The sequence below is a fragment of the Lissotriton helveticus genome, chromosome 7, assembly GCF_964261635.1.
Source record: "Lissotriton helveticus chromosome 7, aLisHel1.1, whole genome shotgun sequence".
NCBI lineage: Eukaryota > Metazoa > Chordata > Amphibia > Caudata > Salamandridae > Lissotriton > Lissotriton helveticus.
This window is the reverse complement of record NC_136068.1, coordinates 67,234,429-67,251,242: the sequence shown is the minus strand read 5'-3', so window position 1 is coordinate 67,251,242 and position 16,814 is coordinate 67,234,429. Positions and strand designations below refer to the sequence as shown.

General features: G+C 43.7%; 1 protein-coding gene across 1 annotated transcript in view; it reads right to left on the bottom strand.

Moving 5' to 3' along the window:
• The window catches only part of LOC144768928 (alpha-2-macroglobulin-like protein 1), a 451,046-nt gene that overhangs the window by 154,404 nt on the left and 279,828 nt on the right, over positions 1 to 16,814 (bottom strand). Inside the window, exon 18 of the mRNA XM_078652935.1 lies at positions 7,399 to 7,486. Coding sequence (XP_078509061.1) covers positions 7,399 to 7,486 — 88 coding nt within the window. The remainder of the gene's footprint in view (positions 1 to 7,398; positions 7,487 to 16,814) is intronic.

The following is a 16,814-nucleotide window of genomic DNA, read 5'->3' as shown; positions in this document are numbered from 1 at the left end:
TTAACTGTATCCACAGTAATCTCACAGGGCTTCAGGATTAACCTCCTGAACTGACTAAGCTTAAGGCTTGCGATCAGTGCCGCCTTTAAGGCAGTGCGAAGGGTGCCATAGCACGGGGCACCAAGGTATGGGGGCGCTGCATTTGAAAATATCTTACGGGGTTAAAGACGCTTGCTGCAGAACTCATTGTCAGGCAATAATAAAAATGTTAATAACACTGGTGATTTATGAACTTTGCTGGACAGATCCATGTTTTCTCTAGTCACAGTTATGACTCATTGTAATTGAGCACCAAGGGATAATGTTCTTGCTGCAAAGCACACCACAAGAAGCAGATCTCAAATTTGTGTTTTATGTATAGTGGAGTGGGTTACTTTCACCACAGAGATAATTTTGTTACTAGCTAGTCATAAATTACAATCCTTCCAATATACCACAGCGAGCTATGAACCAGCATCGAAAACCTGCAAGCAATCTGCATGGCCTTGGTTCAGAACCTTATTGTTATTGTTCCCAAGACTTTGTTATTCTAAGGTTGCTAAAAATTGTTCCTTTGAGTAGTAACATATTCTTATTAGTACAGACAACCCCAACCATAGCAAGACATTTTAACCCCTCCCCTGCTGGTGACGGAACCACTCCGTCATCAGCTGCCGTCGCGCTGTGCTGATGACGGAGCGGTTCTGTCACGGCCCGCTCGGCGCGCCTGCGCTGAGCGTTCCATTGAGCGGGCGGGGCAGTGACGGAACCGCTCCGTCATTAGCACAGCTCACCCGTGGCTGGTGACGGAGCGGGTCCGTCACCAGCATGCGACTGCCGCGCGGCCGCCCCGCCCCTTAGCACTGCGGCGGAATAGCCGCCGCAGTGAAGGGGTTAAAGACCATTTTTGTGTTTGTCCAGACTAAGCACTCTTAACATATAAAGCCCACCAGTATGGGCGATATGTAACTCCTGCCCCTTGTAACCCTCAATGTCTTATGTAACTTTTCCTATACATTGATTTACATACTTGCATGAATCATTGTCTCTGTATAATATTTGTGTTTATAAAGAGAACTGACACCCTAATTCGGGATGAATAATGTAATAAAGAAATTAAATTTGAAAAACAAGTGATGTGAGGCACTTTTGGGAGAATAGTAGTGAGGGATGCATAAAGAAGGTCAAGGGGGATCATCACACCGGGCACCATCAGCACTGAACAGTGCTTTATTTTTAAAATAATATGTGCCAGGGCCCTGACGAGAGGGCCTCAGCAGCGTGCACAACCCATTGCCCTGTCATCGCTGCCAATAACTGTACCAAAACAACTGCTAACCATCTCTCTTGCCTGCCAGTGCAACAGTTCAGATTATTCCAGGTCCTCAAAGCTAAAGGAATGGCTGGGGAGGCAGGTATGACTATTTTTTAATCTACATTGTATTCATAAACAACCTTTTGTTCTTCTCATCTCTAAATTAGATGAGCAGCACCACCACGTGGCAGAGTGTCATAAGTGTGGTGATGACAATTTAAGTGCCAATGCCGGGCATCAGAAACCAAGTAAATGCTGGTGCCGAGCATCGGAAACCACCAGCTCAAATTAAGCACTGGCACTAAAACTGACCCTGCTTGTGAAGATCCAGAGGGTCATACCGTTGGCTCTTATATTAACCCTTGAATACTTCTTCAGAAGTGACTTTTCACAATCTTATCTTTACCTACTAACTCTTCTTCACTATGCCCTCTATGACTACTATACTATTCCATCAATGGTTTCTTATCACCCCTCCGGATTGGCCAGTGTGACTGCAGTATCTGAACTGACCTACCAGATCGCAATGCCACAAAAGGCTAAAATTAATCTGTTACACTTAGGCCCAGATGTATCAAATATTCACCCAACACAATGCAGCAAGACACCTTGCTGCACTGCGAGAAAGGGAATGGGCAGGAGTGCACCATATTTAATATTTTGTTTGTAACATGGTGCATTGCTTTCCTCTCCTTGCTCTGGCGCACAAGTGCCAAGGGTGCCTGTGCTGTAGGCAGGATTGTTTATGTGTTTGGGCTGCGAGCATGACTCTCCCAAGCTGGGTGGCGAACATGTGCCCGCACTGCTATTTGCAGATGATACTATTTTAATTTCACAGACCCCTAGAGGATTGCAAAATCTACTTGAAGCCTTTGGTTACTACTGTGATGACAAGGGCCTGGAGATTAACTCGTCTAAAACCAAGTATATGGCGATTAATCCCCATAGAAATTTTCGAAGAACCTTGACTATTAATAATGATCGAATATGTGCACAGTTTTAATTATTTGGGTATTACCTTAGACACCAAAATGAATTGGAAACCCCAAATTGATAAAAGTAAAACGATCTTCATTCAAAATCTAGTTCCAGTAGCTAGAACACATAAGAATAGCTACTCCAGAGCCGTTAGCCCAGTACTAGAGTTATATGAATACAAAGCTCAATCGTCCTCACTTTATCGGGCTGAATATATATATATAATATATATATATATATATGTATACTTGTAAAGCACACTGTTACCTCGTTACGTGGCATCCTGGCGCTGTATACCGCTGGGGAACCCGTCCTGGCTTTCCCTGTGAGAGGGCACCCCAAGGTGAAGCCAGGCATCCCCGGTGTTGCTGGGGCCGTTGTGGAGATTAAGCAAGCTATTGCCCAGAGTTGCAGAGTGGGACCCATGGTTAGCGTAGGCACCTACGCGAGAATTATCGAGTCCGCGGACATTGACCCAAGACCCTGCCGCGTCGGGAATTGAACCCTGGTCCCGGGCCGACCTATGCTTCAGGGTCTGCCGCTTCTAACCAGTGAGCCACACTTCTCCACAATTATGGGGCCACGTGGCTAAATGTGCCTTTACAACACATGAAAACATCTTTCTTAGGCAGATACTAGCAATCCCACGTCGCACGCCCCTACTCCCTCTTACAATGGATTTGAATATACATCGCACTGGTGATCATGCAATCTTAGGACCACTGTTATATTGGGTACGTCTGTGGTCAACAGATGAATTAGTAGACTACAGAGAAGCTCTGAAAGAAATCATGAAAATAAAGAACACGACGCGGTTGGTATGGTTGAATCATATTGAGCTCTGGTTCACGAAGCTTGAGTGTCTGACCCTGAGTTGCAAAAAGTTGTTAAAAGAAAGGTATTGGGAGTTTTCTCCCAACTCCATATTACATAACCCGAAGCTCCGTGTGCTAACCCTCAAGTTTCTCAATATGAAAATAGTGAGTACATTTGAAGGATTTATGGATTAGATTTTACCAACTGTAGCAAAATCACTGTATTTAAAATTTCGCTATGGTATATTACAAATTAAAGCTAATACTGCGAAATGGGTGCGTAACGAGGAAGATGTAGGGAAGGAAGCACAGGTAAAATGTGAACTTTGTACCGTGGGCACAAGAGAGGATGAGGCACATATAATATTTCTATGCTCTGCATACACACATTCAAGGAAGAAGTGGATAAGACCTATTTACCGCCTCCTGGGAATCAGACATCTCAATGAGGCTGAAAGAGTTCTTAGAAGTGAAACAACTCAATCCATTGTCTTTAATGTAAGCAGATACCTATTCTCTGTTGCGTTAATACGAAGAAGACAGGGTCTCAGACTCTAATAATATAGGGATACATCTTAGCTTACCCAATGTAACATAGCTGTTGAATCTGGGTTTGGGGGTTTTAGAGTTGGTGTCAGCATTATCTACAATTTGCATATTTAGCTCTCTCTTCTTGTGCTATGAAAGTTGGAAGTAATACCATTTATATTAAGTATGTTTTAAAATGTACATTATATATAAGATATTTGATTGTATCAATTTTAACGAATGGCTTATGCTTTCTTTTAAATCTTAAAATGTATTTATTATTTTAATACTGCAAATGCCTCTGGTGGTTTTTCAATTAGGAATAATGAACTATGTAAAAATGGGCGCGGAAGTGGAATTTTAGTCCCTGATTTATAAAAAAAAAATGTTTGTGCGTCTTTTATGGTTTTGTTTTAACCGAAATAGAGATATTTGACTTGATTTGTCAAAAAAAATGGGGCCCAAAACGCATTTTCTCTATGTTAATTTCTATAGGAAACGTTTTTATCACAGCTATAGCCCGAACTGCTGAAGGGAATTGCACAAGATTTGGCATTGAAGTAGCTCTGTGTCCAGAGTGCATTCTTTGCTTTAAATGGTGTAAATCCTTTCAGTAGGTTTTGAGAAATTAAAAAATAAAAAAATATCAATATCTGGTGACCACGGTGGATCCGCGAACCCTCCAGATCACGAGCTTGACTCTGATTGGCTGTCAACACTTCAAACCAGAAAGTGTTAGCAGCCATCTTGTGACTCAAAACTTTAAAAAAGATAAGGGGCAAGCTAGAAACACCCTGACCCCATAGGCCTGCTCAGGGGGTCCCACAGGGACCTCCAGGGCCCAAAAAAGCATTAAAAAAATGTTTAGGTCCACAAAGTTGGCACTTCGTTTTCTTGAAGCCGGGTGGGCCAGGTCTCAGGGGCATTGGAATATGTTGATGTGGGGGTCCTGTGGAGCCCCAGTAGCCCCAGGAAACGCCACCTCACCGGGGCGATAGGTATTTAAATGCGGGGCACACGGCTCCCCCGCAGCCGAAGGGACCGCCACCTCCTTGGGGCTTTATTATTAAAAAAATGCGTGGGCCCCGCCCCCCACGCAGCCCCGGGGACCGCCATCTCCCCGGGGCTTAAATTAACACATGTGGGGGCACGCCGTCCCCCGCAGGCCCTGGGACTGCTACCTCCGCTACCTCCCCGGGGCTCTGCTTTATTTAAATATTGTAGTGGGGGAGGCTTTGAGCCACCGCAACACCCCCGGGGCACTAATTAAGAAAATCTGGGGGTCTGTTTCGGACCTACGGACCCAGGGACCACCACCTCCCAGGGGCTTTACACATGAAGGGAGGGGGCCCTTCATGGCCCTGGGTCCTGCCACCCCCAAGAGCCAGCTCCAGCAATGTCCCACCCCCGGAACATTGTCATTTGCAATGGCAGAGCGGGAGCATGGCTCCAGCCCTGTCATAGCAAACTTGGCTTCGCTTCATAAAAGCGAGAGCAGGAAAACTGCTCTCGATTCCATGAAGCGAAGCAAATTGCTTTTGGGCAAACGGAGCTGCAGTCAGGAAAAGCAACACCGGCTCCCGTAGGACGCGGGGAGCCGGCAGGGACCGTGGGGACCTTGGGGCTCCCTCGCTGTCCCCAACGAGAGGCCAAGCCCCGAGGGATAGGATCGTCGAGGCCAAAAATGGCCAGGGAGGGGGGGCCAACATCTTTTAATTTTTTTTCTTTAAATAAAGGCGTGTCCCGGGGGATGATGTCCCTGGGGCCAAACTTGGCCCCATGTGGGGGCCATGCAGCCCCCCTTCAAAATAATTTAAAAAAAAGGCAAGGCAGGCCCTGGGGGATGGGGTCCTCAGGACCAAAGATGGTAAGGAAGGGGGGGGGTCATGCGGCCCCCTTCCCTTTGTATGTTTAAAAAAACCTAAATGAAAAGTGGGTCTGGCCCAGTGGGATGAGTTCTCTGGGGCCCAAAAGGTTCATGGTAAGGGGGGCCCCATGGCCCCCCTTCCTATAATAAAATAACAGAAGCCTCGCAGCTCAAGCAAGCCCTGCCCCCTTTCACTCCTACTCTGCAAACGCGTCTCCTGGTGTGTTCTATGTTGAGGGAAGAAGTCCCCTTCCCTACTGATGGCCCTAGGGGCCACCTACCCCACCTCTTACCTCCAGTAAGCCCCACACAGTGGGATTGCTGAGAGGTGGTCTGAGGCCACGCCCCTTTTTACATCACTCTGCAAACGCGCCTCTTGGTGCACTGCTGGTGTGGCTTGTGGTCCAGGTTTGACAAAGAAACCTTGAAACGCGTTACCTGGATCAACGTGGCTCGAAAATAAATCCCTTTTCAGCTATCCGGAGCATGCTGGAGTCTGTTTCTTATGAGGGAACAGCTGCTTTGCCAAGAATAAATAGAAATATAAATATATATATGTGAGCAAGGCGACAGGATCGCCGAAACGCGTCGGATCGCGGCACCTTTGACACTGCATTAATTTAAAAAAAAATAATAATTTTTGCTGCAGAATATACCGGATTGGTGTCCGTTTTTCTTCCTGGGAGTGCTGCTTGTTCGGTGCATCTGGGGAGCGTCAAGTATATATATATATATATATATATATATATATATATATATATATATATATATATATATATATATATATATATACCACAACCAAAGTTACCCTTTAGTGAAGACGCCACCAGTTGAGAGGGAAATCCTTATTTATTGCAGATAGCAGCGGCAACAGCTCCCAAATAAAATCCAGCCAAACGCGTTTCAGACAATTCAGTCCTTGTTCACTGGCACTTTACCGCTACAACAGCAATTGTGGGAGATTATCCTCACCCTTCCTTTCCCCTTCTCCAATAGGCATTCTATGTTGTATTACAGGGATTTATGGCAGCGCATGGTTTAATATTTAATTCAACTAGTCAAGAGTGGTTTCTATGATTGTTATGCTGAGAATCTATGTATCCATTATTTCTTTTGATGTTCACGATGCAATACACTGCTTTATGGTGGGGCTTCAATAAAAATGGTGCAATCCTAAATAGTTGGTAATCAGATCCTAAAACAAGCAGTGGCAAAGCCAACAGGTCAGCATGCAGAAACATATTGGCTTTTCAATGCCTGTTTATTGTGGATCACCATACATTAAAACACTATGGGCCAGATTCCGATGCGGTTAGGAATGGCTCCGACCCTCGGTTGAAGCCATGCTAACCACATCGGACCTGCCCGTTCGGATTCCAACTCAGTTTCCCGCTGGCTTACGAAAGGCACGGAGTACGATTGCAGTTTCTGACTGCCTTTCTGGGCCAGCATTTTCAACACAGACAAGCAGTGGGAAACTGTCTTTGAGCCTCTAGTAGGGCCCCCATGGGTGCGAGGCCACGGAATAGCGGCCTAGGGAGGCACCGATGGTGCACACCTGTTGATCCCGGCACCCGGTGGCAGGCACCTTAGGATGCCTGCCACAGGGTGCAGGGATGAACTGCACCTCTGCACTTAATGATCCGAGCATTCATTCCGTTCAGAATGTATGCTCCCATTGTTAAGTATAGGATTGCGAATGTTTGCTTGCAGGTCTGGGACCGACAACAAGAGGTCATTCAGTTCCAGTTTCTGACCATTGTTGGACAGACTTCGGTCCATCCGACATCGGAATCTGTCCCTAAGTGTATGAGAGACCAACAGGACTGCAGCTTTGCATGGCATGCCACACCATTTGAGCATCTTCAGAAATTCCACACTCATCCACCAAGGAAGGGAAACATCAAACCTCTTACCCAACATGGTAAAGATCCCAGATCCATGTCTCTGGAAAGTACTGCCTTACTTTGTCCTCAATGCTGGACGGAGCCGCGTTTGCATTCCCTGAGGAGATAATATGCAAATAGTCAAATAGCATTCATGGTAACAATCATGCCTTTGTGACCTGTACTAACAGAGTGATATTCATTGCAGATACCGTGAGATAAAAAGGGAGAAATGCTGGTAAAGGTTCAATATTCATGAATTAAAGGGCAATAACATATAAATCCAGTCCGAGAATGTTCTTTAATCCATGCAGTGAATGTCAGAGATACAAGTTTAGAGACACCTGTGGTGATGTGTTATTCCTGGAAGAGTGAGACATAAAATATTACCACTGGGTGAGACCCATACATTTAGCCCTTCTGTCCCCCTTATTATTGGTTGGCAAATTTACTGTATCACACACCAGTCTGAAAATAAGCTTCACTTCTCCCACAAAATAGTGTCCCTCTAACAGAATGTTAAAGCACCTGGTGCATATGCATCTTTCTAGGCACATGGGCTTCTTATATTTACGTAACTAATCATCACACCTGGTTTCTCTTTGAACCACCAGCTATTTTGGACCGGCCTCTTTCAGCCATTGGCTTGAGAGTTTTTCAGTCACATCTTGGCTCATCCCAGTGTAGTATTTATTCCCTTTGCCAATGGTGTATCATCCACTTTCCAATGGAGTGCTCGCACTGGAAAGCATAGGGGGCTATTTTACTACAAGTGACCTCTCCTTCCATCAGCTATTTGCCTGATTCCAATCCGTTCTACTTGTGTGACCTCTCCTCTTTGCTCCCACTAAGGTCTCTCTCTTTTCCCTGTGTATTTCCAGAATGATAATCCCTCCCACCCTTCCCTCAGTGGATGAATGCATACTGGTGAGTCTTACCCTTGGTAACACCCCCTTTGATGTGCCTGAACAGGCACTCATTTCATAGAATAAGACTGCTACAGCTTGCATTTAGAAGTTAACATAGCTTCCAATGTAGTGATCGCCATTTTTAATTAGCCACTGTATATGGCCGACCTCCTCTCCCAACCAGGATTCAGTGTACCTCTCTTACCACAAAAATGAAGCGTATGTTTGCAATTCCATGCACCATCATGAGGTATCGTGGAGACCAACCACAACTCCCCGCACTCTGTGCCATCTGTTGCCTACCTTTGACCCTCACATAAGTCTCCACCGGTGTGGAAATTGTGGAGCTACACTGTTGATTCCACAGAATTGCCTCTGACACAGTGCTGCATGCAACAAGGTGCAGAACCAAAAAACGTAGAATACTTTCTACTTATAAACTCAGATAAGTTCAGAATCCTGGCTCAATTCTGGGTATAAACGTGATAGCCAGCGGTGAAGGAAATTCTGGAAGTTAGCTGCTTGGACAGAAGCTGGCTTATTGCAACCAAAGAGGATCCATCAATCAAGGGCAACAATGGCGCTGAAGCACATAAAGAAGACAGCGGGAGAGTTGTTGTAAAAAGATTAGCCTTAGATTCCATCACAGGTAATGGAAATTCCAAAACTTGAGCTAACGTACAGCCATGAAAGAATATACCGCCACAGACAGGCCAGAGTTATAATCAAGGTCCGCTTCAAGGGATACGTATTTCAATAGGCATTTTGTAGTGCTAAATCAATGCCATAATCCATGCTAGAGGATGGAAGATTCTCAGCTTTGCCACAGCCATCACTGCCCTGACAGGCAATATGAGCCACTTCAGGGCATCAAATCAGGGTCAGAAATCTCTCCCATGTGAGCACAAGTTGTGCAAGTTTCTCGCTTCAATGCCAAGATGACTATGGGCATTTGAGCACTTTCTAAAAACTATCATTCATTTGTTACCATTTATTGATTAGAATGCTTGCTAAGAAGCTCATCGTTGAAGCATGCCTTAACCTGATGACTGACCTTCACCAAACTGGCCTCAGTATATGGAATTTTCAAAGTCGGGTCTGAGGTCAGCACTGGGAGAGTCCAGCAGGTGCCAACACTGGTGCCGGAGCAATCGGCGATTCATTTAGCAAGAACATTTGAGCTATTATGGCTGAAATGGCATAAGAAGGAGAAGCAAAGGAGTGGACAGCCATTTGGATAAGAAGTGCATTCATGGAATCCAGAGGTATCTGGGGCCCAAGGCACACTATAGGGAGCTGGGATGAAGCATAGGAAGTGGAGCATGACTTGGGTGAAGGTTGCTATAGTGTCAGGGCCAGGAACATCTGGAAACCGAGTTAGGGGCTCCAGCCATGGCAAGAGCTCCAGGTGAGGCTAGAGCACAAGCACATCTTGGCCCAAGATGGGAATTAGCTTTGAGGATGACGTTGAGGCCCGGGAATGCTGCCATCAGGATAAGCACAGTCAAGATGATAATGATGATCATCATAATTATTCTAGAAATGCTGTCCGTGTTTTAAATAATATTTACCCATAATTCTTCCGATAACTTAACTTGAAATCTTCCAATTTGCATAAGAAAATGATGACTTAAATCCCTTGACTATATTACCTATCACTACACAAGCAGAATTGAGCTGACCTTCTTCTGGCAGACTTTAACTAACAGACTTTAAATACATCCAGTGGTAACCCAGTAGGCTGTCTTTATTGGCCCACTACATTAACTGTTTATTCAACAGTCAATAGCCAAAAGGTGGATCACAATTTAGTTATCCCCACCGCTACCAAAAAATAAAAAATACCAATGCTAAAAGACCCTTGGTCAAACTGAAATTAACCAGCTACATTCTTCAATATGATTAAAGTGTGACCTTAAAATTGCCACCAACATCTCTTTTGAAAACAATGGCTGGAGAGAGTAATCTTCACCATCAGGCAATCCTAGATTAAAAAACCCCAACTATCTCCCAAAACTTTCATGTACAATTAAACATGTGCAAATATATCTTCATCCTTTTACAAGGTGGGGACAATAATCACCACTGCCTAAACCAAAGTGTTTTTTGACACACTTCACATCACTATCACTTCTCATATTGCTAAAGTGGCCCATCAATGTGCTGAATCTTCCTTTATCATGCCTTTAATATATTTTGTTCTCCACCAAACATTATGGTCAACAAACAAGATTTGAAAGACTGACCTGATACACATCAACTCATGTTAACCCACCAATGAATTCAACCCAACAAACAAGTTGGTTTTCGGCCCAAAAACGGGCACATTTCAAATGCAGTCGCAAACTCTATTTTCAACGTTATCACTCAAAACTCATGCATCTCACTTGTAGAACTCTTTCAACAAGCCTTGAATGCGTATCCATCAATAAGCAATGCAGAAGCTAATCTTTTGGAGGTGTGGGATGCAAATGCTCTTTAGAAAAAAAAAAAGTTGAAAGGATTGTAACTCACTATCCTATTCTCAATGGTGATATGATATCTCATGATAATACAAGATTCAAAGCAACACTCCAAATACAATTCTTCACTCTCAAATCTGATCACCACCTCGGCCCACCTTATCGCTTGCTTGAATTACACCACCAATATCATTAAACCTCCTGACTAACAAAGACTGCGACTTCTTTGAAGAAGTGAAGAAGCCACCCTGACAGCAAGATACATGTCAGAATAGTTATCCTTATGATAAACCAAATGATGAAGCAAGGAAATAACCCAAAAAGCTAGCCATACATATAAACTGCTCCCCTCATCTCTTGTATCTATCTATTTCCCCTGCTACACAATTCCTTCCCCATTGTCTTTCGACGAACTATCAGTATCTCATGCCTCTAATGGGCTTAATTTGTTGACTCATACACTATGGCAATCCTTCCCACTCCCTAGCTGACAATGCTTAGTGCATAGTCTTGTGTATCACACGCCAGTGTCATATTATTCTCTGCTTTGACCTATCCATCAGTTCCCCATCGATATGTTACTGCCTGCTGACCACTTTACATGAATGTTTCTGTATTTTGAAAAAACAATAAAAAATATTAAAACTTAAACAAAAACCTATTTATAAAATACAAATATCTTTTTGTATGTCTTTCTGCAGGTTATAATGGCCACATGTTTTTATTTGTTTTAAAAAAAAGACAGTTACAGTAATGAAAAGTCACTAAATTAATAAAAGTGACCATAAAAAACAATTTTACAAATGTTGCTTAAAGGAAAAATAAAATAGGGTCCTTGAAGCTAGATAGGCAGAAGCCCTTAGGCTTCAAAAAATACACAACTCTTAAAAGAAGCACAAGCACATCCACCACTTTCACATTGTGTCCTTTCATGACGGAAGTTCTTTTTATAAAGTGACTTAGGATCTGCCCAGTGTACAGTAAACCTCTTAATTCTGCTGGGGAATTAGAAACAGATTGTTTAAATGTAGATTTATCTGTAAACTGCAACCCATAATTCACAAAAAATATTTGGTCTTCTGAATGTTGTTTGTTAAGTCAAGGTAAAATTGTAGCCCTATCATAATGTAAAATGTATGGAAGAACCTTTCTGCTAGAGAGAAATGGCCTTGGATGAAAGTTGGCAGCAACATAGACTGGTAGACAAGGATATCTTATTCTTCCTCTGGATGAAAATGTGTCCTCATCACAACCTTGTCCTAATAAAAAAGTCTCACCCACCCTACATGCTGAGGTGGTTGGCACAACTCCACTACAGCCGGCCATTTCCCCATAGCTGTGGCCTCCTCCCAACCCGCTGCTGTGCACAGCTTTTTAAGAGACATGCTGTAATGAGTCACTGAGGATTAGTGTAAAGGGAATGAACATTGAGTGCTGAAAGAACTACTTTTCCTATTCCTTTATAGGAAGTTCTTTAAAGATAGGGCTTGTGTCTTCTGATGGATATTTCCTGTATTCACTATTGGCTTTGTCATGTACATTTATTTAGGATAACGGCAACCCTGACTTTGCCAAGTCAGATGGCAGTGTCTTCTTGACACCTGGTTGAGTCAATGTTTTTTATATGCAAGAGATGTACAACCTCTTCCGCTTGAATGAGTAGGAAGCACTAGTGGACGTAGCAGATGGGTACTTTACTTTCCACAAAATGTCCATACACTCATGAGGGAGGTTTAAATGTTCATACTATATGAGTTCAAGAGCCGGGCCACAAAGCTCAATACTGTAAAGTTGGGTTTCAGGATCTGATTGACAGTAACCATCCATGTGGTCATTCCCATAGGTGAGGGTGATCATTGAACAACCACTGGCTGGTCAATTTCAGGCCTATCATCCTGGCTCTGGACTATGTTAGCTTGAGGATGACAGACAATATCAAGGGTATCCATTAAAGGGCATACAGACACTTCCCATCAGTCAATGAAAATAGCAGTCTTCTGTGAACATGGGTGGAAGTACCTAACAGTGAAGAATGAGCATTTTTTGCCTGCATCTTTGAAGTGGTGTATTGATGGAAAACAATAGTCACAGAAGACATTGTGCTGGATTGTGTCCTTTGGAACAAACTTGTATTTTTTATGTCTTGGTTTTGCTGAGAGCACCGGCCTTTGCATCTTACACCCGCGGAATTAGAGCTGTGATAATTTGCAAATCCTTGGCTAAGGGACATCTGCTGATGGATTGTTGTTGTAATGTCTGTTTAAACTAACCAGGAATTCAACTTGATGACTGGTAGGAAGGTGAGCCACTCTGAGATCCACCAGATTTAAATGATCAGGCTACTCCTTTTGAAACACTCTCACTGAACCTAAAGATAACACATTAGTGATGCATTTCATGGAAGAAGTACCTGTAATTGACTGTGCAACATTTGTTTGAGATGACACCACTGAGGAAATGACTAGATCACTGAGTGGCAAAGGGGCAGCTTATCTTCTGAATTACAGAAGCATTGGTACCACTAGTCTTCCAGACACAGTGGAGTGACACAGCCTAATATGTTGATTAGCATGTGGAACAAAGAAACTGAACAATGTTCTTGATCCCAATAGAGATTGCATTTGGAGAGCCATCAGCTTTGGCATTCTTTGGAAACAGAGTCATTTCATGGAACAGGAAAAATAATCTCTTCCAAAGGAAACATATTTGCTTTATAGGTGTTCAGAGTTGCTCCTAGATAAAGGATGGAATGGACAGAACATAGTTGAATGTCCCGGTTAGTTGCAGAAGGCCTTTGCTTATCATCCGAAAGTTGTGATTGTTATTTTGTTGTGGAGTAGAGAGAAGCCATTCATCTAAATAGGTTAAGACAAAAGCTTGTTTCTAGGTAGATGTACATCTATGATGAATGTGCACTTTAAAAAGCTCTTCAAGGCTGACTTTACAGCACCACCTTGAATTGGAAGTGGCCACTGCGCATCTGCACGAATCTCGATGATACATGAGATATAACTTAGCTTAGTTGATGCATGTGTGCAAATTTGAAGACATGCTGCATTTGGCGAAAGCATCTTAAACATGTAGCATTAGCTAGAATATATTCTACCAAAGGCTTTGATAGTAAGCAAGACATATTGGTGGAGGTTTTTTATACCTTAAGGAGTCAATCAAATTTTGGGAACATTTCCTGAGTCAACAGAGCACCCTGGATAGATGCATCACTGATATGGATGGAAGCTTGTGCTAGAATGTTAGGAACACTAAATTGGTTCCACAGGACAAGAAGAGAATGCATTGTGAAATGTTTAATCTTTAAATGGGTAATTAACATCTGATTCAAGTGGTCATACAGCCACATCACCGAAGTTTAGAGGCAAACAGAATGCTCATGTCAATGTCTATACATTGGATCAATTAGAAGGATTGCCAATGTATTAGCTATAAAAGGCTGTATCTCTAGATATCAGTAAGACTTTGCATTCAGAATAGGGTATACTGCTACATTAAACTGTCTGTCCTCCTGGTGCTGGTTGTAAAAGCCATCACAGAGTCTACAGCAATTCTTTGAAGGGAGTAAGAGAATATTTTTTAGTTGACTGCACTCTTATGTTAGTGACTGTTTATTCTTTAATTTAGCAGCTGTTAGGGGAAATCACTCATGCTATTATAATAGTACTTCTACTCAATTAAATATTGCTGCTATCAATGAAATTACTTTGAACCTGCATTAGTGAGGGTATGTCTTTTGTTACTTCATGGGCTTTACGACTTGCTGTCATTGAAAGGAACATGTTTGGGATAAAGGCTGACATCTGAGCACAACTGGGAAGTGAAAATACACATCTTGGAAGTGTACAGTACATGTCTAATCCCCTTTGTGGAACTGGGGGTAGATTTGATGTATTAGGGGGTGGGAGCGCACCGCTGACATGCCCCAACGTAATTACCTCTTGCATGATGGTTCATGTAGTTCATGATTTCTCGCTCAATACTAAGTTCAAAGTGTTCATAGCCAGTGCTGCATTATTAATTTCCAATTCGTATCCCTAGACACGTGTTTCATGATTCCTCAATCGTCAGTAGGTAAAAGACAAAAAAAATTCATAGGCTGCAGGGCATGCTGCCGTCATCTCTCAGGACCAGTTCCACTCACAGCATGCGGCGCAAGCTCCAGAGCTCGTCAGCTCGTCGGCTCGTGGGAGCCATTTTAAACTATTAGGGGGTGGGAGCGCACCGCTGACATGCCCCAACGTAATTACCTCTTGCATGATGGTTCATGTAGTTCATGATTTCTCGCTCAATACTAAGTTCAAAGTGTTCATAGCCAGTGCTGCATTATTAATTTTCAATTCGTATCCCTAGACACGTGTTTCATGATTTCTCAATCGTCAGTAGGGAACAGACAAAAAAAGTTCATAGGTTGCAGGGCGTGCTGTCGTCATCTCTCAGGACCAGTTCCACTCACAGCATGCGGCGCAAGCTCCAGAGCTCGTCAGCTCGTCGGCTCGTGGGAGCCATTTTTAAACTATTAGGGGGTGGGAGCGCACCGCTGACATGCCCCAACGTAATTACCTCTTGCATGATGGTTCATGTAGTTCATAATTTCTCGCTCAATACTAAGTTCAAAGTGTTCATAGCCAGTGCTGCATTATTAATTTCAAATTCGTATCCCTAGACACGTGTTTCATGATTCCTCAATCGTCAGTAGGGAAAAGACAAAAAAAGTTCATAGGTTGCAGGGCGTGCTGCCGTCATCTCTCAGGACCAGTTCCACTCACAGCATGCGGTGCAAGCTCCAGAGCTCGTCAGCTCGTCGGCTCGTGGGAGCCATTTTTAAACTATTAGGGGGTGGGAGCACATCGCTGACATGCCCCAACGTAATTACCTCTTGCATGATGGTTCATATAGTTCATGATTTCTCGCTCAATACTAAGTTCAAAGTGTTCATAGCCAGTGCTGCATTATTAATTTCCAATTCGTATCCCTAGACACGTGTTTCATGATTCCTCAATCGTCAGTAGGGAAAAGACAAAAAAAGTTCATAGGTTGCAGGGCGTGCTGCCGTCATCTCTCAGGACCAGTTCCACTCACAGCATGCGGTGCAAGCTCCAGAGCTCGTCAGCTCGTCGGCTCGTGGGAGCCATTTTTAAACTATTAGGGGGTGGGAGCGCACCGCTGACATGCCCCAACGTAATTACCTCTTGCATGATGGTTCATGTAGTTCATGATTTCTAGCTCAATACTAAGTTCAAAGTGTTCATAGCCAGTGCTGCATTATTAATTTCCAATTCATATCCCTAGACACGTGTTTCATGATTCCTCAATCGTCAGTAGGGAAAAGACAAAAAAAGTTCATAGGTTGCAGGGCGTGCTGCCGTCATCTCTCAGGACCAGTTCCACTCACAGCATGCGGCGCAAGCTCCAGAGCTCGTCAGCTCGCCGGCTCGTGGGATCATTTTTAAACTATTAGGGGGTGGGAGCGCACCTCTGACATGCCTCAAGGTAATTACCTCTTGCATGATGGTTCATGTAGTTCATGATTTCTCGCTCAATACTAAGTTCAAAGTGTTCATAGCCAGTGCTGCATTATTAATTTCCAATTCGTGTCCCTAGACACGTGTTTCATGATTCCTCAATCGTCAGTAGGAAAAAGACAAAAAAAAGTTCATAGGTTGCAGGGCGTGCTGCCGTCATCTCTCAGGACCAGTTCCACTCACAGCATGCGGCGCAAGCTCCAGAGCTCGTCAGCTCGTGGGAGCCATTTTTAAACTATTAGGGGGTGGGAGCGCACCGCTGACATGCCCCAACGTAATTACCTCTTGCATGATGGTTCATGTAGTTCATGATTTCTAGCTCAATACTAAGTTCAAAGTGTTCATAGCCAGTGCTGCATTATTAATTTCCAATTCGTATCCCTAGACACGTGTTTCATGATTCCTCAATCGTCAGTAGGGAAAAGACAAAAAAAGTTCATAGGTTGCAGGGCGTGCTGCCGTCATCTCTCAGGACCAGTTCCACTCACAGCATGCGGCGCAAGCTCCAGAGCTCGTCAGCTCGTCGGCTCGTGGGAGCCATT